We start from the raw sequence: 23,902 nt of genomic DNA on the forward strand, positions 1-23,902 counted from the left end.
TAATAGGACGGTCATCGAAGCTTTCCCCTGAGTCATGTCCACCTGAACTGAAGAAAGTTTTCAGCTGGCTTTAATGTGCTACTGTCCTGCATTAAAAGCAAAAAGAATAGACCGACTGTCACAGGAGAAACTTAGGCTACGTTCACTCTGCAGGTCTTGATGCTCAATTCCAATTTTTTTGTCTGCTCGTTCACACTACAAATAAAATGTGACAGCAAACGCGCTCTGTTTAGACCCAGAACAACAGTATTGTTTGACTGATGGCCTTAATATAAAGACTTCAGACTTCACGTTTCCCAATTTTTGCTTTAAGTTATTTTGTTATTTACATAATAATGTAAATAACAAAATAATGATCCTTATTGCTGTTTGAGAGGAGCGCTGCTTCAAAGGATAGTTGCAGATTTCTGTCAGAATCTGCAGATTATACAGTACAAATAAAATGTTCACGTTTCTCCAACGTTGTTCCTAACAGTTTCACTGGATGGAAGCGTTCGCGATGTCTTCTCCGGCGCTGATAATTGCCGTCTGTCTTGTGTCGGTGACGTAAAAGACGGATTTATTATCATTAATTTATTATCATCATTAAATCCTTCCTGATAATAATGAATTACAGTCGTACAGAGTACAATGACCTCAGTTTGATCTGAGTTAAGAAGCAGAAAGTTAGTGGCCATCCAAGTCTTTATGTCTTTAAGACATTCCTGCAGTTTAACTCATTGGTGTGTGTTATCTGGCTTCATGGACAGATAGAGCTGGGTGTCATCTGCATAGCAGTGAAAATGTATGCTATGTCTTCTAATGATGCTGCCTAGGGGAAGCATGTATAATGTAAACAGAATTGGTCCTAGCACTGAACCCTGTGGAACTCCATAATTAACCTCAGTGTGTGAAGAGGACTCTCCATTTACATGCACAAATTGGAGTCTATTAGATAGATATGATACAAACCACTGCAGTGCAGTACCTGTAATACCTACAGCATGTTCTAATCGCTCTAATAGGATATTATGGTCAACAGTATCGAATGCTGCACTAAGGTCAAGAAGGACAAGCACAGAGATGAGTCCACTGTCAGAGGCCATAAGAAGATCATTTGTAACCTTCACTAAAGCTGTTTCTGTGCTGTGATGAGCTCTGAAACCTGACTGAAACTCTTCAAATAAACCATTCCTCTGCAGATGATCTGTTAGCTGTTTGACAACTACTCTTTCAAGGATTTTTGATATGAAAGGAAGGTTGGAGATTGGCCTATAATTAGCTAAGACTGCTGGGTCTAGAGATGGCTTTTTGAGTAAAGGTTTAACTGCAGCCACCTTGAAGGCCTGTGGTACATAGCCGATTATTAGAGATAGGTTGATCATATTTAAGATCGAAGAATTAATCAATGGCAGGACTTCTTTGAGCAGTTTTGTAGGAATGGGGTCTAAAAGACACGTTGATGGTTTGGAGGAAGTAATTATTGAAGTTAACTCAGAAAGATCGATTGGAAAAAAAGAGTCTAACTTAACATCAATGGAACTAAGAGTAGCTGTAGATAATATTACATCTGTGGGATGATTATTGGTAATTTTTTCTCTAATGATAAAAATTTTATTTTTATTACCATAGCAACAACTTCTCTGTAAAGTACGCACACATTCACAGACACGGGTGGAGTTTTAGCAGATTTTAATAAAAAAAATACAAAAGGACAGTGACAGAGGTTTTGACAGTGACAGTCAAGGGCGGAAGTGACAGTCAAGGTAAGCGACTAATGTTGTAACTGACGTCAGACGCCGGAGATTTTGGCGGAAAATTAAAGCAAATGGTAGTTTAGATTTGAACAAATTTCTTTAAGCTTCAGTATTACCAAATACACTTATCAATTGTCTCATAACTAACAATATTTGTCTAAATTATCTCCAACACCCTGGAGAACAACGGGGAGAGTTTAGACGCTCTCCAAGATTATATTGATCAGTGCTTTCAGGATCTCGTGATGAAGAAGGCCCAGAGTACAGCTTCCCCGGCCAAATCTGAGACACCGTCGTCGAAAAGACAACGCCCGGCAGATTCCCCCGGCACAACATCGCCAGCTGGCAAAGATATTGCCGACATACTGGAGTCAATCGACAAGCGATTGTCCAGTTTCGACGCAAGGCTGTCCCTGGTGGAGATTCTTCACCGGGAATTTAAATGCTTGCGAGAATCCCTGGAGTTCAGCCAGCAGCAAGTGGAAACGCTCGCTGCTGAAAATGCCACGCTAAGGGAGTCGGTGAAATCTCTCACAGAAAATGTTACCCAGCTCAATAGAGAAAATAAAAAAATAAAAGAAACGGTTATTGATCTACAAGCTCGTAGCATGCGTGATAATCTAGTATTTTCTGGTATTCCAGAAGCCGCTGGAGAGGACGCGGAGACCACGGTAAAAAGCTTCATCAAAACCCACCTGAAGCTGCCGGAGGACATGGTGAAGAACATCGTCTTCGATAGGGTGCATCGCCTCGGCCCCATTCGGGCTACGGCCGGGAGACCACGTCCTATCGTGGCCAAATTCGGCCACTTCAAACAAAAACAACATGTGAAAAGCCGCGGCAGGGAATTAAAAGGAACGGACTTCAGCGTGAACGATCAGTTCCCCAAAGAGATCCTGGAACGACGCAGGGTCCTCTTCCCACTTCGACGCGGCTTCATCCAGAAAGGCTCCCGCGCTGTCATCGCTGTGGACCGGCTGTACGTGGACGGACAGCTCCACCGCGACCCCAACATCACTCCGTGGCTGTATTAACTTCAGACCAGATAAGAATCCGCTACACCCTTTCCCTATCCACTCACACTAACTTGGATTAACATTTGTTTAACTTACCGGTATCAAATCACATCTTAAGTGTGATTTCATAGCAATATTAACACCGTCACTCTCCGTCAGTGATTTAATTGGAATGTTTACGTTTTCTTTTCTCTCTTCTCGTTTTTTTTTTTTCCTCTCTTTTCCCCCTCTTGTTTTTATGCTGCTCACCCTCGTCCTTGGTTTCTTTCTTTATTTCTTTCACTGCTTCGATCACCTGCTTCCACACTCTTCCACAAACAACATCATTTATTTCGACACTTACTCACTGCACGATCACGCACAGTCATGCGCTCAACGGCAGCACATTTACATCAGTCAGACAGCGCACACAGACCTACAGGATACACACACTTAAGCCAAGCATACTCATATTAGTAAATATGCAAACACATAGTCAGACTCGGGGAGCATCTCGCCACACATTTTTTCTCTCTCTCCCTCTCCTTATTTATGAACAAGTGATATATTCTCTCCACCTGTCTAAGCGACACACACAGAGTACACCCCTAGTTATGCACAGACATCTATGGGTGCACTAAGATTCGTTACATGGAATGTAAATGGAGCTGGCTCCAGAGAAAAGAGGTTAAAAATATTTAACCAACTCAAAAAACTACAGGCAGATGTTGTCCTTTTACAAGAGACCCACAGACCTCTTAGAGGTTCGAATGAACTTAAAACACCTGAGTTTCCTAATGTGTTCTCAGCCTGTTATAATTCTAGACAAAGGGGAGTAGCAATTTTAATTCATAAAAAAATTAATTTCACAGTACTCGATACAGTTATAGATCCAGAGGGCAGATTCTTAATCATTAAACTATCTATACTTGATAAAAATCTATGTATTGTAAGTGTATATGGTCCAAATGTTGATGATCCCTCATTCTTTCACGGTTTTTTCAGTGCACTCTCTGAACACTTAGATGGCACACTTGTGCTTGGAGGCGACCTCAACCTTGGACTGAATGAAGAAATGGATAGGCTCAATACAGCAGGAACTCAGCGTAATTGGCAGTCCACAAATATAATCAAACAGTATATGAGCGACTTTGGTCTTTGCGATGCATGGCGCTCCCTTCACCCCACCAGTAAGGAATATACTTTTTTCTCACATGTTTATCACTCCTACTCTCGTCTGGATTATTTTTTGGTCAGCAGCTCACTGCTGAGCGACATTTCAGACATTGAGATTCATCCTATAGCTGTCAGCGATCATGCTCCTGTATCTCTAACACTAATGCACAAGAATAATACTATGCCAAGTAAAAACTGGAGATTTAATACATCACTGCTTAATGATGAAGACTTTATTAAATATTTTAAAAAAGAGTGGACTTCATATTTAGACTTTAATGACACTCCCGGAACATCAGCTTCTGTTTTATGGGAAGCAGGGAAAGCTGTGATGAGAGGTAAAATAATTTCTTTCTCATCACATAAAAAGAAAAAAGAAAACAAAAATATTCAGGAATTAGAAAAAAACATCAAATCACTAGAAGAAGCCTACGCGTCCCACCAAGATCAGGAAACATTGAACAAAATACGCAAAACAAAACTAGAATTAAATGAGATAATTGATAGAAAAACAAAATTCTTAGTACAAAGACTACGCTTACAAAATTATGAACATAGTAATAAATCCGGTAAATTTCTAGCAAACCAGTTAAAAATAAATAAAGAAAAAACAACTATATGTGCTGTTCAAGATTCATCTGGGAACACAATATATGAACCGAAACAAATAAACAACATTTTCAGGGATTTCTATAAAACGTTGTATTCACCACAAATAAACCCATCTAAAAAGGAAATTGATCAATTTTTAGACAACATAACTCTCCCAAAATTATTAGAATCTCAAGCAATGGCACTGGATTCGCCACTGACATCAGGTGAACTCCAGGAAGCCCTGATAAATATGTCCAATAATAAGGCTCCAGGTCCAGACGGCTTTCCTGCAGAATTCTACAAAGAATTCTGGACGATTCTAGCACCAGTTTTTTACAGAACGTTGTTAGAAATCAAAGAAAAGGGCAGACTTCCATCAAATATGAATTCTGCAAACATTAATCTCCTGCTAAAACCAGGCAAAGACCCTGTATATCCCTCAAGCTATCGTCCAATATCCCTTATTAATGTAGACCTCAAAATAATCTGCAAAGCTCTCTCGAAGAGACTAGAGAAAATAACCCCCCTCTTAATTCATCCTGACCAAACTGGTTTCATAAAAGGTAGGCACTCATCAACAAATACACGTAGATTACTTAATTTGATAGACTACTCATACAGTAAAAACCTTGAAACTACAATATTTTCCTTAGATGCAGAAAAAGCGTTTGACAGAGTTAACTGGAAATTTCTATTTGCAACTTTACACAAATTTGGTTTTGGATCTTCTTTCATCAACTGGTTAAAAATATTATATAATTCCCCAACAGCTTGTGTCAGAACAAATGACCAGACATCCTCCAGCTTATGTCTCCTGAGGGGCACCAGGCAGGGATGCCCACTCTCCCCTTCACTGTTTGCAATTTTTATCGAACCACTAGCAGCAGCAATTAGACAGAATTCAGCAATTAAGGGCATAAAATGCAAGAACGTAGAACATAAAATCAGCCTTTATGCTGATGATGTGTTACTCTTTCTCCAAAATTCACAAACCAATATCACTGGGGTGATTGAATTGATAAACTCTTTTGCAAGAATATCAGATTACTCAATTAACTGGTCAAAATCTACAGTCCTTCCTATTAATTGCTGCTTCCATAATTCCTCTTCTACTCCACTGCAATCGGGAAATATAAAATATTTAGGTATTAATATTTCTCCCAAGCTTGCAGATCTAACTAAATTAAACCATACCCCACTTTTAAAGAAAGTAGAAGGTGATCTGGCTAGATGGAAATGTCTACCCATATCACTCATGGGAAGGGTTGCTGCTATAAAAATGATGGTATTACCAAAAATAAATTATTTATTCTCAATGATCCCAACTAAACCGCCGCAAGATTGGTTCAGATCTCTAGATTCATATATGTCCAAATTCCTTTGGAAAAATAAGCCCCCACGTATAAGCTTAAAAACACTACAAAAGACCAAGGATAAAGGAGGATTAGAACTACCTAACTTTCAGCACTACTTCTTAGCCAACAGGCTTCAGTTTATCTCAGGATGGCTAAAACATACCCTCTTAGATGAACCTTGGCTAGATGTAGAACAAGCACTTTGCAATAATCTAGAGATTTCAGATCTACCATTTATCAGCTCAAACATCCAACGACATGAATGCTTCAAAAGCATCAACATCAGCTCTTCTCTGACAGCATGGTGGGAGTTTCTGAAGTTGACAGAGTCTTCATTAATCCCATGCAAACGTACACCTATCTGGAACAACCCTGACATATTACAAAACAATAATATGATAAACTTTTCAGATTGGAATGGTAAAGGAATCAAATATGTAGAACATATACTAGAAGGAACAGAATTTATTTCATTTGACAGACTAGTTACACAATATGGGATCAACAAGAAAAGATTTTTAGAATATCAACAAATTAAATCCATAATAAAAAAGAAATTTAAACTGGGTCAAGTTGAACTACAAACACCACCAAGTGTGGTTCAATTTTTTACTCTTAAAACCCCCAAATTACTATCCAAAATATACAGAATGCTTTCTAAAACAGATGAATCAATATCACTTCCTATTGCAAAATGGGAAGCGGATTTATCAGTTAACTTAGACCAAAACTTCTGGTCTCAGATTTGCTTAAAAACCTTTCATCTAATCAGAAATCCCAGTCTTCAATTAATTCAATACAAAATACTACATAGAGTGCACTATACAGGTCATCGGATGTTCAAGATGGGCTTTGCATCTACCAACAACTGCTCACACTGCCAAACCAATTCACCGGACAATTATATCCACGCTCTTTGGTTCTGTCCACCAGTTCAGAAGTTTTGGCGCGAGATATGTGAAGACTTATCAAAGTGTCTGAAATGTAACATTCCAACTTCCCCCTTAGTGTGTTTGTTGGGCAGCTTAGATAATGTCACTTCAGAAAAGAATATAGCCCATATGGTTTTCACTGCTCTATGCATAGCCAAGAAAACAGTCCTCATGAACTGGAAAAATAAAAACAATCTTAATTCTAACCAATATAGAAATTATCTATTAGATTACATTAGTCTTGATACAGCCTCTGCCACCACATCAGATCAATCGCTCTGGGCTCCTCTGATCAGCTCCATCACCTAGTGGGGGTGGGGGGTCATATTTTGGTCTCGCCTTCACTGTTGTGATTGGTGTGGGGGTAGGGTCAGGCTTGGGGCGTCGGGGGGTTCCCCGGGAGCATCTTCCTTGGGGGGCTCAACCCGGGGTAGCGGTCATGGCCAATTAGGGGCTCTGTTGGCTCTTAGGTGACGGCTTCCTCGTGGCTACGTGCAGCGGGGCTAGGGGAGGGTCTGTGCTGACGGACGGGGGTTACTGACCTGGTAGCCTGGCTGCCCCTGGGTGGGTCCGGGACGGGCGTGAGGTTCTGGGGGCGCTCCGGCTCTGGCCTGGGGCCCTGGCCGGGCCTCGGGGGCCTGGGTCCTGGTTGGTGTGTTGCCGGGGTTGTGGGCCGGTGGGTATATGGGGGCCCGCCACTGGCGCAGGGTGCCGCCGGTGCGCCGAGCCAGCTGGGGGGCTCTTCAACTGGTGGGGGGGGGGTTGTCACATCTTGCAGGGGCTTTCCTCTCTCAGGAACTCTCTCTGCAAGAGGGGGAGATACAGGAGAGGTGGAGGAAGATCTCAGCCTGGGCGTCTATTGTCTTATGTAGTCTGGAAGATGAGTGGATGATGGGGTGGGTGCAGTTTTCTCTGTTGTGGGGTTGAGTGGACTGCCCCGGGCTCTGTGGGGCCGGGCGGCGCCGCTGCGCTGGGCCCCGGTTCGGATGGGCCTGGGCCCCCCTTCCCTGGTGGGTCGCGGAGTATGGGGGTGCCTACTGGGGTCAGCGGGGGAGCTGGCCCCAGGGAGGGGTCACTTGCTCCTCCCTTCCTTCCCTCCCCATCTCCAGCTGCCTCCCTCTTCCCGCTCCACCACAACCACCCACACATGCAGGGCCTTGGAGTGGGGGTGTGTCACCAGGGTGCAGAGGAGGTAACCCCCCCCCCCTCTGTCCCCTTCTGGCTGCCTCTGCCTCAATTTTATCCCGCAACTTAGACATTCACATTACTCACATTCTCATTACACATAAATATAGGATCTTGGGGGTGGGCACGCTACACGGAATCCCAATTACCATCAGGGTGTACACCTCACCCCCGGCGTCGTTGCCCACCTCTCAATTTTAAATACACGTAGACATTGAGGGCTAGCAGGAGGGACTATGCGCTTACCTGCTGCTCTCTGGCAGGTGGCTCCATGCCCTCCTGGGTTTTAAACGCACCTTAGAACACACATACATCAACACTACAATGAGCGGGTGGAGGGAGGTTAGGAGTCTTCTCTCACCCTCGTTCTCTGCTTTCTGCTGGAGCAGGGGGGCTAGGAGGAGGAGTTGGCCGTCCGACTGGGGTCCGGAGTGTGGGGCCTCCCTGCTGCTGCGGAGTCGGGGCGGTCTGCTTCTCCCCACTGCAGGGAAAAGGGTAACACAACCTGGGTCTGGGTGCAGTTCCCCCCTCCAGGGGCAAGGGTACCTAGACCCGGTTCGTAGAGTACGCTTGGGGAGTGTGATTGTGTGTACAGCGTCTCTTTATGTCTGTCTCCACGTTGGTTGAGTGTGGAGTAAGTGCATATGAGAGCATGAGGGTGGGAATGGATGTTTGTATCTGTGTGTGCCTGTATGTCTGTGTCTGTATGTCAGGTTGGGTATCAGATGCCACCTCTCTGAGGACAGCTCAGGCCCTCCAAGGTTTGGAGGCCTATCTCCCCCCACCACTTCCCCTGCCGGGGGCGGACTCCCTCAGACGTCGGTGCGTTGGTGGTTCTTTGTGTCCGGGGGTGGGCGTCCGGGTACACACCGGCTCACTCCTTGGCGGCTGCTTATCGGGGCCTGGAGCCTGGGGCTCGCTTGGGCCACTTCGGAGGTGGGGTGCCCCCGGCCTCTCGGCCTGGGGCTCGGTCACTCAGGCACAGCTGGCTGCCGGCGGAGCTCACGGGCACGTCACTGCAGCCCCCCCTGGCTTCTGCTCCGTGGCTGCTGGGTGACCCCTCATCTGGGACTCTCCTCAGCTCTTTCTGGGACAGTGGCGCGGCTGCCCCTCTGTTGGTCTTCCTTGGTCTCTTGTGTTCTGGGGGCCTCTGGATGTCTGGGGTTTTGATCTCCTCCATACCTGCTTCATGCCCTGGAGGACGGGGCAGTGGCCCCCCACACCCTCTAGCAGATCATTACATGAGGGAACCTTTTAAGAAAACAAGCGCGTCCATGCTCACAGGTGTACACACGGGTGATCACACACACAAACTACACCCTTTTTGGCTCCTACCTCGATGCACACTGTGCTGTCGATCTTGCGTGCTGCACAATAATGTTTAATATTTAGTATTTACTGTCATATTCCCATATATCATTGTGATGTGGTTTATTGTATTACTCTCGTTTTCTTCTGCTTGTTTTCTTTTTTCTTTCTCAACAGGTGATCCAGGTGATCGATATATGTATTTTTTTTTTTTTTTTTTTTTTTTTTTTTTTTTTTTCCTGCTTATTCTGTTGGTTTTTGTTTTTTGCCCTTCTCCCCCGTCCCTCTTCTCAACTGTTTTTCTTCCCCTCTTTCTTTCTCCCTTTTCTTTCCCCCAGTCAAGTCTGTCCCGTATTCAGCAAGTGAAAATAAAATAAAGAATAAAAGGTGAATCAAATGGACCATTACGGCAAAGCTGGGATGGTCAATTTGGTAAAGAAAATCCGTTGGGCATCTTTCTTCGCCTTTAGACAATAATTCTGATGGCAAAAGAACCAAACGGGACAGGCAAGAAAAAAAAAAAAAAAAAAAAAAAAAAAAAAAAAAAAAAAAAAGGAATACAGCACCACCTGCTGCTTTGGCATGTTCCTAGCAGTTTCCTTCATTTCTGCCTTTACGTGTGGACGGGATTATTTTTTAAAACGAAAAATCTCCGTTTTCAAAAATACCCGTGTACGTGTGGACGTAGCCTTAATGTGTTTGAATAGAACTTTGTTTTGTGCGTCTTTGATTTGTGTTGATGTTTGTGTAGATGTAAACATGTAAACATGGTTTATATGACTCACACAAGGAGGAGATGGACTCCTGCTATAGTTCCACTCACTGCCATATTGTCTTTTTGATATGTGAAGGTTTATTAAGGACGTGATGGAAATAAAGAGATTAATATTACATGTTGTCACATTCATGATACAATCTGATCTGTACAAGAACAGGAAGTGTGTTTAAGGAGAAGAAGCAAGACTCAAAGAAAAGAAAAAAACTAAATCATTTAAAAGAATGCAAGATTGCTCCACACACACACACACACACACACACACACACACACACACACACACACACACACACACACACACACACGACCTCTAATGATGTGATTGTTAAACATCAGCTCCTTCCTGCAGGACTTAAGCGTCAGTGTCAGTTTCCTTGAAGAAACCTTTCCTCCATCCTCTTCTGGCGTGGGGGGCGGGGCTTCTCCTTTTGTTTCTAATTTCCTTCGTCACCATCGTCCAGCAGGAACTCACTGATCTCCTCTCTCATCTGAGACCTACAGAGCACAACGACCCGGTCAGCCCTCGATCGCCTGCAGTCTCACTGTAGATGCAACATCTGTATTTCTCAGCTGTTTCCCCAAAGAAACCACAGCTGGCCGACAGACGATCATACAAAGAAGTGGAAACGATGCGATTTGGAACAACGTTGTTTGGTTAGAACGAAACAGGAAACAGCATTACATCCTTGTGATGCTTCTTTACACATCAGCACGTTGTACCTGTGGTCAGGTTAACTAACACAGACTGCTTTCAGGGTGGGCGACTGCGAAGAGGACAGCGAGACAGACGCAGCTCAAACTGTTCAACACACTTTCCCAAAGCCACCGTAAATATGACATCATACTTTACATCATGTGTACAGTGTCAGTATCACGCAGGAAGGTCTGCAAACTGCACTCAGAGTGAGAAACTGTTCCTAATGATGAAGCAAACAGAGTGAAACAAACATCCCACCTCCTTTGCCTCCTCTGAGCCTCTGACAGGATGTACTGAGGGAGGTGATCCACTGTCGACTGCAAAGGAAACAAACATCTGGATGTCACATCTTCACACTCGGATCAGTTCATACCAAACATGGTGTGTGCTGCTCACTGACTTCCTGTTCGCTGCAGCGCGCTGATGACTAAGTCTGAGTCACAGGTGTGTGTTTGAAGTGTTGCTACTTGATGCCACAACTCCAATAAATACACAAAAACACCAGTGACCGCGCTCTCCCTGACCTCACTACCGTGGACAGCTGTTTTCATGCATTTGTGTTGATGGTTCACTTGGATGGACACTGATGTTCACTCCAACACATCAGCGTAACAAACTCTTTGAAAAGTACATGTTTAAAAATCTTGTTTATGCCTAAAGAAGAATAAAGGTCGTCATAATTCATGCATGAAAGGGTCAAACACGTCGTCACTCACCATGTCTCTGACAGTCAGTGCACAGCTGTAACACAACAGGCTCTGCAGACGTGTTGTTTCTGGTAGCCTGTAACACAAGTGCAACACAGAAACCTGAGCTGTGAGCACCCACAGGGACGAGTCCACAGTCGATGCTTCAGCAGACGAGACGATGCACCGAAGAAGAAACGTGAATGAAGTTTCTCCCAGTTTACTTTTAGGACTCGACTGAACATCTGATCAAATCCATCCTACAGGATATAATCTCAGACACTTTGTACGTGTGAACGAAAGCACCTTTATGTGAAGTGTTCAAATGACAGCATGCTGCCACTGTAATAGATTACCCTGTAATGTTACAGGTCTTATACCTACAGAGGGGCCTGTGGTTACAATTATCTCAAACCTGAACGTGCCTAGCTACGACCTCTCCTAGTTACAGATCGATCGAGCTAAGAAGAGAAGGATCAATCTTAGTTCTTATTTTGAAACATCACAGCATTCTCAAAATAAGCAGGAGTTAAACCAGAGGATACCAAGAAGCCGGGCCAGTGTCCAAACTGACAGCAAACAAGATTATTTCTTACATTACCGACTCTCGTCAAAGCACCTCGTACAGTTTAGCAAATATTTGCCACACATGTGTGAAAAAGAGCTTTTTGGGTAATAAATCCGACACAGGAAATAAACACTTACTTAGCAGAAGAACAGCAACCTCCATCACTTCCTGGTGTCCCGCAGCCCCGCCCTTCTGCAGAGGAACAGCACTGTCCGGTGGGAGCCGGCGACTCCGGCCTCCCTGTTTAACAGAAACGTCGTAAAAACACAGCTTTGCATCCATGTAAACTGGAGCTTGTTCAGGTCTAAAGCAGTGACTGTACCCGGCTTTGGCCTCAGGGCTTCAGCAGCGCCGCCTCGCTTAGACCCGGACAGCTGATCTGAGATGAGCGTGGCCTGGAAGGCAGACGCCTCCTCTGAAAAGATGAAGACAGACGGGTTCAGTCCTGAACCAGGACGATGTCCTGCAGATGTTTTCACCTGAGACGTCCAGGATTATAACACTAATAATGAACAGCAGCCTAGAGCCTCATAATCCAGCATTAGCCTGTGAGGTCACAGTCAGCTTATAAACAGATTTAAATACATAAATACAGATAGTAGAATTATTACTACACTGTTATTAATATGTTATTACCACAACATGATACTCAGCTATAACATATTTCATACTACTTTGTAATTAGGTGGTCATAACGTGCCATCACCACAATATTACTGTTATAATTATTGATCTGTAATAGAAACGACGTCTGCTGCTCTTTTCCTGATTATGACAGGATATTGATCCATTATTGATCGGACCATGTGGCTCTGTGTGACGCTGCTGCTGCTCTGTGATGTTTGTATGAAACGCTCCACAGTCTGTTATTAACATGAATGTGAGTGAGAAAGAAAAATAATCTTCAAAGCTGTGATTACAGTCCTGTGGCTGCAACACTTTGGCCTTGTTTCCACTTCCTGTTTGTCCACATTTAGAGGATATATCCAGTGGTTCGCTTTCAAAATAAAAGACACGCACCAGCTAAGAGGTTGCAACGTGCGTTTGCGTACATAAGATTTTCTGGAGGAGGACAGACATTTGTTTAGGACTCTTAAAGATGTTGGAGAAGCTCCTCTAAGCAGTTACGTTGCTGTTCCTCCACCTCCAAAGAAATGCAGGCGTCTGAACCACAACAGAAGCGCATTCTTGGAAAAGTGTTTGCAGGAGGTGAGCTGCTTCAAACAAATGATGAACGCACAGAGATGTGGTGCAGAATGTGCCGTGAAAATCCCACTCTAGCAGACAATCACAGTCCAAACGTGCGTTGCAACTTCTTATCTGGTGCGTCTTTTATTTTGACAGTGAACGCGCACCTGCAGATGAAGCTGAATAATAATAAAGCTGGAGTGGAGCAGTGTAATGTGCCGATGATGAGTTCCTCTGTGTGTCAGTGACCTGCAGGCTGTGGCCGCCTCACTCACCCACAGCAGTATCCAGGCTGCACACACACAGCAGACATCGCTCACCGCCGTCGCCTCCTGACCGTTTCCTACACGCCGTCTGCAGCTTCTCGCTGGTCCTGCGTGACACACGTGCTGGTTTAACAGCGAGACCGTCTGAGCACACACGATATGTTCAAAGTGCCGATGTGCACGAAGCATGTGTGTAACTGCAACCTGTAGATGGTGCTGACGGTGGAGGGGAAGTCTGTCTGCAGCTTGGTGACAAAGCTCTCTGTGAGTCGTTGGATGCTGGCCTTCTCCACCGTCTGTGGAACAGAGCAACACAACTGTACTCAGGCTGGGAACGCCGAAACTCCTGGAGGAGGCGCAGGCAGAGGAAGAGACGATGCACACAGCAAAGGTCCTGACGTCTCAGATGATAAATATGTCAAACATAAAAACACCTCCCTCCATTTCTGTCTCTGCCAAAGTTTAGGAGCCTCGTTTCTGAGAGAGAACTTTGTTCACACAGTTTAAGCCAAACCATCGTATTCATCATGAAGCCCAGCTTAACATCCACAAACCTACAATAAGCGACTTATTCCTGATAACACAGTGAAGAATGTGTAAAAGCCTGGATTTAATTTGAGGTCATTTAGTTACAGAGAAGAACAAGAAGAACGCTTTGTTTGAACGAGGACATTAATCATGAACGATTCAAAGATGTAAGGAGGGGAAGCAGGAAACTGTCCCGTGGGAACAGTGCACAGCAGCAGAGGTCATGTACACATCTGTACACATCTGTACTGACGGCGCCCGTTTCATGAATGATCTTGATTATTTGTGGAAGTCGGGATCAGAGAGTAAAATCCTGTTTGTTATGGGGCGCACGCCTGAACCCGACTTCCTGCAGGCCGTCCACAACACAGGTCTGAAGCAGGGGCCTCAAACCCGTGGCCCGGGGGCCACTTGTGGCCCATGTCACACCTTCTTGCGGCCTGCATGTTAACATGAAGAAATATAACGCAGTTTGGTCCCTGAAGTGACTTTGTGTTCGTTGTTGAGAGCAATGTTACAACAAGTTGTGTCAATGATGTAATACAGCGGTCTCCAACCTTATTTGCGCCACGGACCGGTTTATGCCCGACAATATTTTCACGGACCGGCCTTTAAGGTGTCGCGGATAAATACAACAAAATCAAACTAGTACCGGTACCAAAAAAAAGAAGATTTATTCCTAACACACGTGAAAAGACCAAGGAAAACCGAGCTAACGATAAAAACGATAACAAAATAACTGAAAACCGATAAAAACCCTGAAAACTAAACATTTCACACCTGAGCCTCAACTCTCACGGCCCGGTACCAAACGACTCACGGCCCGGTCCGAGGCCCGGAGGTTGGGGACCGCTGATGTAATATAAGCAGAGAGTGCAAACATGCTGTTAGTTCATACACTCATGTCTGCATCTGTGTTGTGTTAAATATGAACACAGCAGACGTGTGTGTTAGTTAAGGAGGAAAAGAATCTGTGTTCATGTTTGCAGTTTGTTACATGAAATTTCAAACAAACAAACAAACAAACAAACAAACAAACCATTTTCAGAAATATTTCTGTTTTCCTGTTTGTTTGTTTTTGTACTACTTCAGGGGTGTCAAACTCAAACACACAGGGGGCCAAAATTCAAAACTGGAACAAAGTCGCGAACGTTAATATTTATTGAAAAAAAAAATCTTCCTCCAGATATAAGAATGAATCTTTTCTTATGGACTCAAAGAAGTTTTGCTGAAAAACTGAATATGGAACAAGCAAAGCTTAATACTAAACAATATACATGTTAGCTGTATAAACCAGCAGGCCAGCTCTGATAGTCATTTAGTATTGGCTTCACGGGCCAAATGTAATTAGGCTGCGGACCAAAATTGGCCTGCGGGCCAGAGTTTGACACCTGTGTACTACTTGAACAGGCCGTCCAATGAGCTGACAGCGCCTGCAGCTCCCCCCACAGGCTGACTGACAGCTGTTCCAGCTGTGACTGGACCGTTTGCTGTTAGACGTACGTCCTCTAAAGCAAAGCTTTGCTGCTGCACATTAAAGCTTTTGAAACACTTTTAATGTTTCGTACCTTGGTGTCCACACCTGGAACAACAACACAGGGCACAGTGAACAGGTGGTTGTAGTAAGCCACTTCTTTGGCAGAGTAGTCTCTCATTGGCCGCACTAATATGACGTCACCGTATCTGGAGTCAGAGAAACCCTGTTTAAAACAACGACAACATTAAGAGCAGATTGGCTTTAACTCAAACTTGAAATACGAGCTGATGCTTCACACGAGGTAACGAGGTCTACGCACCGTGTCCTGGGCCAGCTGTGCTCCTCTGCCCAGTGATATACTGGTGAGCAGTTTAACAGCCAGTCGGGTGCAGCTGTCTCCCAGCATCAGCTTCCTGTAGCCCTCCGTGCGAGCTGCGTGCACCAGCAGATGCTGCCTTTGAGGAACACGACACAGTCAGGTCAGCGGCTCGCGTGGTGGACAGATGATTGCAGGAGGTAGCTCGGAACATGTCTAAGCAACAAAAGCATCACGAGTAGTAGAAGCGAGTGACCTCTGACCTTAGCGTGCTCAGCAGCTCTTCTCTGGCCGTCAGTGTTTTAACTGAGCCGAGCAGCTGCTGCAGCATCAGCGTGTGCGACTGCTGAACGTGAGGCAGCAGCGTCTTCTTTGGTTCCTGTGGCGTCGGAGAGTTGCTGCCGTCAGTCTCGACAAAGAGATCCACGGCTGCTTTGTAGGCGCCGGCGGGTTGCTCTGAGGGCGACGGATTGGTCGCCACGACTGACGCGGGCAGGTCCAGGACCTTAGAGAACATCGTGTATATTTAACAGACGCTCTGTGATCAGCTTCAGTCTCACTAAGAGCAGCTCCACACAGACCTGCTCCAGAGGTAAGATGAAGAAGGGGAAACCAGTGGCCTCAAACACCTCCTGAAGCTCAGCCACTGTCCTCTGTCGCTCCTCCACCGACTGACCTATCGCAGCACCCTCTGGGAACAAAGACACACCCCTTTACAAGGTTTCTGTTTTAGCCAGAATCATTTCAGAAAAACGTCTCCAGAGATGCAGAAATAGAAACTTTACTGTCAGCGTACAACCAGATGTAGCGTACCGTCGATGAAGGCGATGCCAGGCACGAATCGCAGCTTCTTGTTCGCCTTCTGACTCAAACCCTGTGACGAAGATGCTCCAATAAATCCAACAAGAACAGCATCAACTATTTATGGCAGTTAAAGATATTTTTAATGCCAGTTTGAAGAAGTTGACAGACTAATATAATATTTCATGCTTTTCTACCACTTAAATACCCAAAAAACAAACAGTGGATCCAGCATCAACTCAAAGTCCTGCTCCTTAAATAATCAGGCCCCATCTTATCTTAATGACCTTGTAGTACCATATCACCCTATTAGAGCACTTCGCTCTCGCTCTGCAGGCCTACTTGTTGTTCCTAGAGTATTTAAAAGTAGAATGGGAGGCAGAGCCTTCAGTTTTCAGGCCCCTCTTCTGTGGAACCAGCTTCCAGTTTGGATTCAGGAGACAGACACTATCTCTACTTTTAAGATTAGGCTTCAAACTTTCCTTTTTGCTAAAGCATATAGTTAGGGCTGGACCAGGTGACCCTGAATCCTCCCTTAGTTATGCTGCAATAGATGTAGGCTGCCGGGGGATTCCCATGATGCACTGGGAGTTTCTCCTCTCTGCAGTTAAATATGACTTATTATTAATCTCTGTCTCTTCCACAGCGAGTCTTTGCCCCCTCGTTCTTTTCTCACCCCAACCAGCAGCGCAGGGGGGGACAACTCCAGGCCTCGAGGGCCGCTGTCCTGCAGCTTTCAGATGATCCAACACAGCTGATTCAAACGGCTAAACGACCTCCTCAACATGTCTTCAAGTTCTGCTAATGAACTAATCATGTGATTTAGGTGTGTTGACCCAGGGTGAGATCTAAAAGCTGCAGGACACTGGCCCTCGAGGCCTGGAGTTGCCCACCCCTGCAGTAGCAGCAGATGGCCCCGCCCCTCCCTGAGCCTGGGTCTGCTGGAGGTTTCTTCCTGTTAAAAAGAAGTTTTTCCTTCCCACTGTCGCCTGCTGCTTGTCCTACTGATTGCAGGGCTTTTCTCTGTTGTGTGATAGTAAGGTCTTTACCTTACAATGTAAGGAGGCAGCTGTTGTTGTGATTTGCACTACATAAATAAAACTGAAGTGACTTGTGGTGACGGTGACACACACCTCTTGAACTTGTCTGAGCATTGAACAGGAAGAAGGACCTCCGGACACAGCCAGCAGCACCTGGATAAAAGGAGTCACAAACACTTTCAGCTTCTGCTGATTCTTCTGGGTCAAAGACAAACTCGGACAATAAAGCAAAGTGAATTTCGTTGTGTTGAGTCAGGGACGACTTACCTTCTCTCCGGGGAAAATGATCCTGTTCTTGCCGAGCACAGCTTTGAACTTGTGAGTGAAGAAATCTTTGAAACAGAGCCTGAACGACACAGAAACATGTGAGCACAGCCACTGCAAACACACCTCGCATGACTTCCAGGTGCAAACACATTACTTTCAAACATCTCAGAAAACGTGCTGGGCTCACAGTACAGAAAAACATTTGTTTTCTCAGCAGCCAGTGATCGTCTATTCTTCACCAGCCTGAGCCGCGTGTCTCTCACTGAGGGAGGAAGTCCAGCTGACAAAGGGCCGACAGTTTCCATTTAATGAAGCATCTGTGGAAACAGGCCGGAGCCAGGCTGGCTGAGCTCGATGCATCATGCCAAGCTCTACAGGGTGGGCCGTTTCTATGGATACAGCGTAATAACATGGGAATGGTTGGTGATATTAAAGTCCTGTTTGTGGCACATTAGTATATGTGAGGGGGCAAACTCCTCAAGATGGGTGGTGACCATAGTGGCCATTTAGAAGTCGGCCATCTTGGATACAACTTTTGTTTTTTCAATAGGAAGAGGGTCATGTGACACATCAAACTTATTGGTAATGTCACAAGAAAAACAATGGTGTGCTTGGTTTCAACATAACTTTATTCTTTCATGAGTTATTTACAAGTTTCTCTTTGTTCACAGCCATTGACATGTCGAAGAGGTTAACACGTGAGGAGCAAAATTGTGTTGATATCTGGTGAACGCAGTAACCGGGTCATTGCAGCAGATTTCAAGACACCCTACGACTCCACCCATCTCCCATGCTACAGTTAGCAAACTGCTTGCTAAGTTTCGTGAAACTGGTTCAGTGTTGGATTTGCCAAAATGTGGCAGAAAACTGTCACTAATGAAGAAACATCAGTGGCTGTCCTAGCTTCATTCAGCAAGAGCCCACAGCGTAGCACTCGCCGCATGACACTGGAGAGTGGCATTAGTCGAACATCCCTTCGGCGGATATTAGCTACTCACAAATGGCACCCTTACAAACTCCAGCTACTGCAGCATCTCAACGAGGATGACCCAGATCGGCACAGAATTTGCAGAATGGGCGAAACAAAAACTGGAACAGGACCCTCAGTTCACGCAGAAGATTTTGTTCAGTGATGAGGCAAACTTTTATGTGAATGGTGAAGTTAACAAACAAAACCAAAAAACATTGGTCTGACACTAACCCACATTGGATGGATCCTCCAAGACTGTTGGAACAACAAAAGTGATGGTTTGGTGTGGTATATGGGGTACAACGATAGTGGGTCCATTCTTCATCAATGGAAACCTCAAGGCCACTGGATATTTGAAATTGCTACATGATGATGTGTTTCCCTCTTTATGCACTGAAGCTGGCACGTTCCCTGAGTTTCTCCAGCAAGATGGTCACCACCACATTATGGGTGCAAGTCCGAGCATTCCTAGATGAACAGTTTCCTGGAAAGTGGATTGGTCATCGTGGGCCAGTTGAATGGCCCCCAAGGTCTCCCGATCTGACCCCCTTAGACTTTTATCTTTGGGGTCATCTGAAGGCAATTGTCTATGGTGTGAAGATACGAGATGTGCAGCACCTGAAACTACGGATACTGGATGCCTGTGCTGGCATTTCTCCTGCGGTGTTGCTATCAGTGTGTGAAGAGTGGGAGAAGAGGGTTGCATTGACAATCCAACACAATGGGCAGCACATTGAACACATTTTATAAGAGGTCAGAAACTTGTAAATAACTCATGAAAGAATAAAGTTACGTTGAAACCAAGCACACCGTTGTTTTTCTTGTGACATTACCAATAAGGTTGATGTGTCACATGACCCTCTTCCTATTGAAAAAACAAAAGTTGTATCCAAGATGGCCGACTTCTAAATGGCCACCATGGTCACCACCCATCTTGAGGAGTTTGCCCCCTCACATATACTAATGTGCCACAAACAGGACTTTAATATCACCAACCATTCCCATGTTGTTACGCTGTATCCATAGAAACGACCCACCCTGTAGGTTGTCTGCTCCACTGTCCATGAGGCTACGCTCACCGTCCTCACACATGCAGTCATGTATCCCTGCAGTGAGGCACACTGCTTACCTTACAAACATCCCAGCCATCACAGCCGAGCTCTCAGTCTACAGTGTTATCCCTCACAGCTCTGTATCTAGAAATGCTGCACAGCTCACCTGCAGTACGCATCTCCTGCTCTGATGACCAAAGCTGCAGGCGCCTCTTTGCATTTGACACATTTCTTTGAAACACTAATAAAGAGGAGAAGAGCAGCATGTTAGAACAGGAAGGACACTGATGATGACAGTGAGATCTGGGATTGTGTTCTCTATGGTTCTCTGTGGTTCCTCCAGTAGAGCTCCAAAGACTTGAGTTGTTCTAGTAGCAAACAGTGATGCATGATGTTTTTCATTTATACTATAAGCATTTTTAAACATGTGACGTGTTTACTCGAACCATTTCTCCGTTTCAATAATTGATGCGTTTATTCTATTTTCAGTGAACACAGCGTCTTTACTATTTCACTAATATCAGGATCACTTCAGGACTCGTATTGAAGCTGTAAGTTCTGCTGTGGCTTCATATATGAGGGAGAGAGGTCCGCTTCTGTGATTCTGAGTTTCAACGTGTAAATAAATAATCCTGCAGCTCATCTAAGCCAAAAATCCCCACATTTCAACCCGTCTGGTTATGACTGAGGAACAAAGGGCCCTGAGGCCATTCCCCAACTCTTTGTGAACGGTACTCACGGATCTTAGCACTTTAAACAATACATTTAAGATTAATTGGCTACAATTGACTATGTGCACGTTAGCATATGCTACTTCCGGTGCGGAAACTCCTGTGGGGAGCTTTGTTTCCGGTGTCCTATTCGCGCCCTGTTTACGTCCAAAACAAGTTAAGCAAATAAATAAATAAAGCGGCGATTTACATTTCTATAGATGTCTCGGGCATTTACCCAATATATCTGTAAATGATGTTCATCGACTTGTCGATATTTTTCCCCCACGCCTCAGGGGAAAAGAGAAAATGGATTCAAATGTTATATTTCTCAGCTGTCCCTCGTTTATGCGGGTGTTATGTTCTAAAAATAACCAGCAATAGGTGAAATCAAGTAGCCAATTTTATTTTTTGACGGTGCAAAACGTTTCGTGTACATCGTGGACATACAGCACTGCACTTCAGAGTCACACTGCTAGCGATAGATGCAGCGATTCTGTACTGTACAGGAGAGACGGAGGAGATCGTCTGCAGCGATCAGGACGCAGGACGTAAATAAGCATGCAAACTTGCACTAAAAAATCTGCGAAACAGCGAGGTGAAAGGTGAACCGCGTTATAGCGAGGGACCGCTGTAATTTTGAAGGTAAGTCACAACATACCCTTGTAAATACTAATGTATAGAAACCGTTACCAGCAATCATTAATTTTTTGTGTGGCTTTTTTTCACGGTTTGTTAACATGCTGTGTAGGTGTGTACTTGACTAGCTGATATCAACATAACGGGAAACATCTGGTTTGACTATTGTTCACCTGTAGTTTGAATGCTGAACATTTACCTGTTTAAATCATAAGACCAGTCACTATACAGAGATGTGCTTCTGAATGTGGACGATGTGTCTTCTGCTGCAGTTCTGCTTGTGTTTAATGATGTAAACAACTGATCAATCTAAACTCTTTAAACATCAAAATTGATCATTAGATTTTTATGACACAACAGTGGTGAGTGTTCCCACCTTCTCCTCTTTGTAACTTAACGCGATCTTTCCGTTTTCGAGTTTTGGACATCAATTTTGGAGTATATCTTCGCAGTAGCGATTGACCGCAAAGTAAAGCTACCGGAAATGTACAACCCCACATCCGGTCTCAAACCAGGAAGTTAGCATTTTCTCGTGCACAGGGTCAATATTTACTAAAATATCGCAGCTCCTGGACTGTTATTCCCTCCATGTGATATCCAAAGTAATGCGGTTATGATAGTGATCAAATCCCAGCTAAGCTTATCTGCGTTTCATCGCTGGGCCTTTTTAACATGGACTCTCATCCATAAACATACTTATTGTCAGCACCTGTTGACCTCAGCCTACCTGGGCACGGCGGCGCGCTCCATCTCTCCCCGGTAATCTTCCTCCACCTGACACATCGCGGCTTTTCCGGTGAACGCGGCCGTTAGGAGAGAAAACAGCAAGCAGCCAAAGTGAGCTCCAACTGTGAGATCAGTGAAACCTCCAGCAGCGGATTCTTTTCATCAGCAGACCGACACTGACCCACTGCCTTCACGCCACAGGCTCGCGTCTGAATCGTGTCGCTGTTTGATGACGTAGGAGACGGTTCTTTGGTACACCGTGATGTATGTCGCCACCTAGTGGTGTGGAGAGTAGGCTGTTTGTTTAAAATCCTGGAAAGTGTTGCAGACACAGGTGTATACGTCGCTCAGGTGATGTGAACGTGTTGCAGCGTGTCCTCAGTGTTGCCGTTATGGCGCAGACATTGTTTTGTTGTCCCTGTCTTTAAGTATAAACAGTATGAGTAGAACTGGGCTTATCATTTTATATACATTTAGAAATATGAGCAAGAAAACTAAGTACCAAACTGTAACTATTAACATTCTGATATGGTGACTTTGTATTTTAGATTTTCTCAGTGAGGTTTAAATGTTTTGCAACTGTAAGTGTTGTTTTTATGTACCCTCACATATCAGTGAAACCCAGAATCATTGCAGAACAACTGCTATCAGAGCCTTAAAGAGACAAATGGATAAAAGCAGTCATTACATATACTAGAAACTCGTATTAGATGACAATGCACTATGCACATATTCAAACTAAAAACACACATTATCCCTGCTGATGGTTAGTTTAATATAACCTTTCTTGCACAGGCTGTTGTTCCCCTGGTAACATAACATTACTACCTTTATAAATAAATGGCAACAACACGATTCTTTTAGGGTTTTGTTTTTGTTTTTTAATTAAAGACTCCAGAGATGGTTTAAATCGGATTCATAAGCTTTTAAGGTAGGCTACACTGATTATCACGGCATGAGGAACAGGTGAGTGGGAGTGGCCAGGGCCCCGGCCAGGTGCAGAACTGGGGAAACACGAGCCGCTCACTTGGAGCTTGACAGAAAAGCATAGCTGGTGGCTAAATATCTGTTAAAATACATAGTTGAGATAATATTACTGTAAAAGGGAAAACAGGAAGAGAAACGTCAGCGAATAGAGAGCTATTAGAACATGAAGATGTAAATGATTTAATAAATGGACCTCTCACATCAGAGTCACCACGAAGATCAGGTTTGTTATCTAACGAGAAGTCAACTTTGTGACTAAAGAATATTATTTTACAGTAAAATCTGGGAAATGGAAAGAAGCAGTGATGGTAAAGATGTGCACGCCAGGCAAAGATGACACAGAACTTTTGAAATTGAAAAAGCACAGGGTACGATGTGGAGACAAGGTTTATTCCTCCAAATGAGGAAGATGGTGTCGCAGGGTGAATGTAGACAAGGATTTTCTCTCTGGAAGGCAAACACAAGTAAGGATAGGAAATAATTATTCTGAGAAGTATATACTAGTATGCATGTCTATAGTACAGTATGCCACTTAATATTAGAAGAGAGCAACTGACATTAAATTACCGGGAAAACGTAGATGGTGATGGAGGAGCATCCAACTCGGGGATTGGTTAAACCCTGCTGGGTCAAAGCAAAACGTGAGGAGTTTTGGTTGGATTGTGAAACCAAAGCAATCAAGCTCAAGTTAAATCGAACCTTTACCAGTAACACAGCTGTGGATACGTCCAGATGCTACAGTAGATTTAACTTTGTTGGAAAAGAGAAATGAGGATGAGGAGTTTACTTTAAACTCACGTACAGCACAGAAATATATTTGTGTATATCAAAGTAGGGAAACTGATAAATGATGGACTCGCTACACACAGGAGAAACGCTTGTAACATTATCAGCCACTGGGTTGAAGACACCACACCATTAAGACCAG

At 44.4% G+C, this 23,902-nt stretch overlaps 1 protein-coding gene across 1 annotated transcript; it reads right to left on the reverse strand.

The window, feature by feature from the left end:
* Positions 1-10,111: 10,111 nt before the first annotated feature.
* ctu2 (cytosolic thiouridylase subunit 2 homolog (S. pombe)) lies at positions 10,112-22,297 on the reverse strand. The gene is made up of 16 exons (XM_085181935.1): positions 21,989-22,297; positions 20,079-20,153; positions 17,891-17,969; positions 17,717-17,776; positions 16,596-16,656; positions 16,364-16,473; positions 16,046-16,287; positions 15,786-15,921; positions 15,558-15,689; positions 13,666-13,757; positions 13,471-13,568; positions 12,330-12,422; positions 12,145-12,247; positions 11,470-11,536; positions 11,012-11,070; positions 10,112-10,551 (listed from the first exon to the last, which is right to left on the reverse strand). The coding sequence occupies exons 1-16, from the start codon at positions 22,042-22,044 to the stop codon at positions 10,491-10,493; spliced, it is 1,524 nt and encodes a 507-aa protein (XP_085038061.1). The 5' UTR covers positions 22,045-22,297; the 3' UTR covers positions 10,112-10,490.
* Positions 22,298-23,902: the final 1,605 nt, after the last annotated feature.

Source organism: Neolamprologus multifasciatus, chromosome 13 (genome assembly GCF_963576455.1).
Source record: "Neolamprologus multifasciatus chromosome 13, fNeoMul1.2, whole genome shotgun sequence".
Lineage (NCBI taxonomy): Eukaryota > Metazoa > Chordata > Actinopteri > Cichliformes > Cichlidae > Neolamprologus > Neolamprologus multifasciatus.

Excerpts from the sequence above, each read along its gene's own strand:
- ctu2 (XM_085181935.1), bottom strand. The coding sequence starts at position 22,044 with ATGTGTCAGGTGGAGGAAGATTACCGGGGAGAGATGGAGCGCGCCGCC. Across the intron at positions 13,758-15,557 it reads TTCCAGGTGTGGACACCAAG|ACGGTGGAGAAGGCCAGCAT; the intron begins GTACGAAACATT and ends TCTGTTCCACAG. Across the intron at positions 12,423-13,470 it reads CAGCCTGGATACTGCTGTGG|AGGAGGCGTCTGCCTTCCAG; the intron begins GTGAGTGAGGCG and ends TCATCTTTTCAG.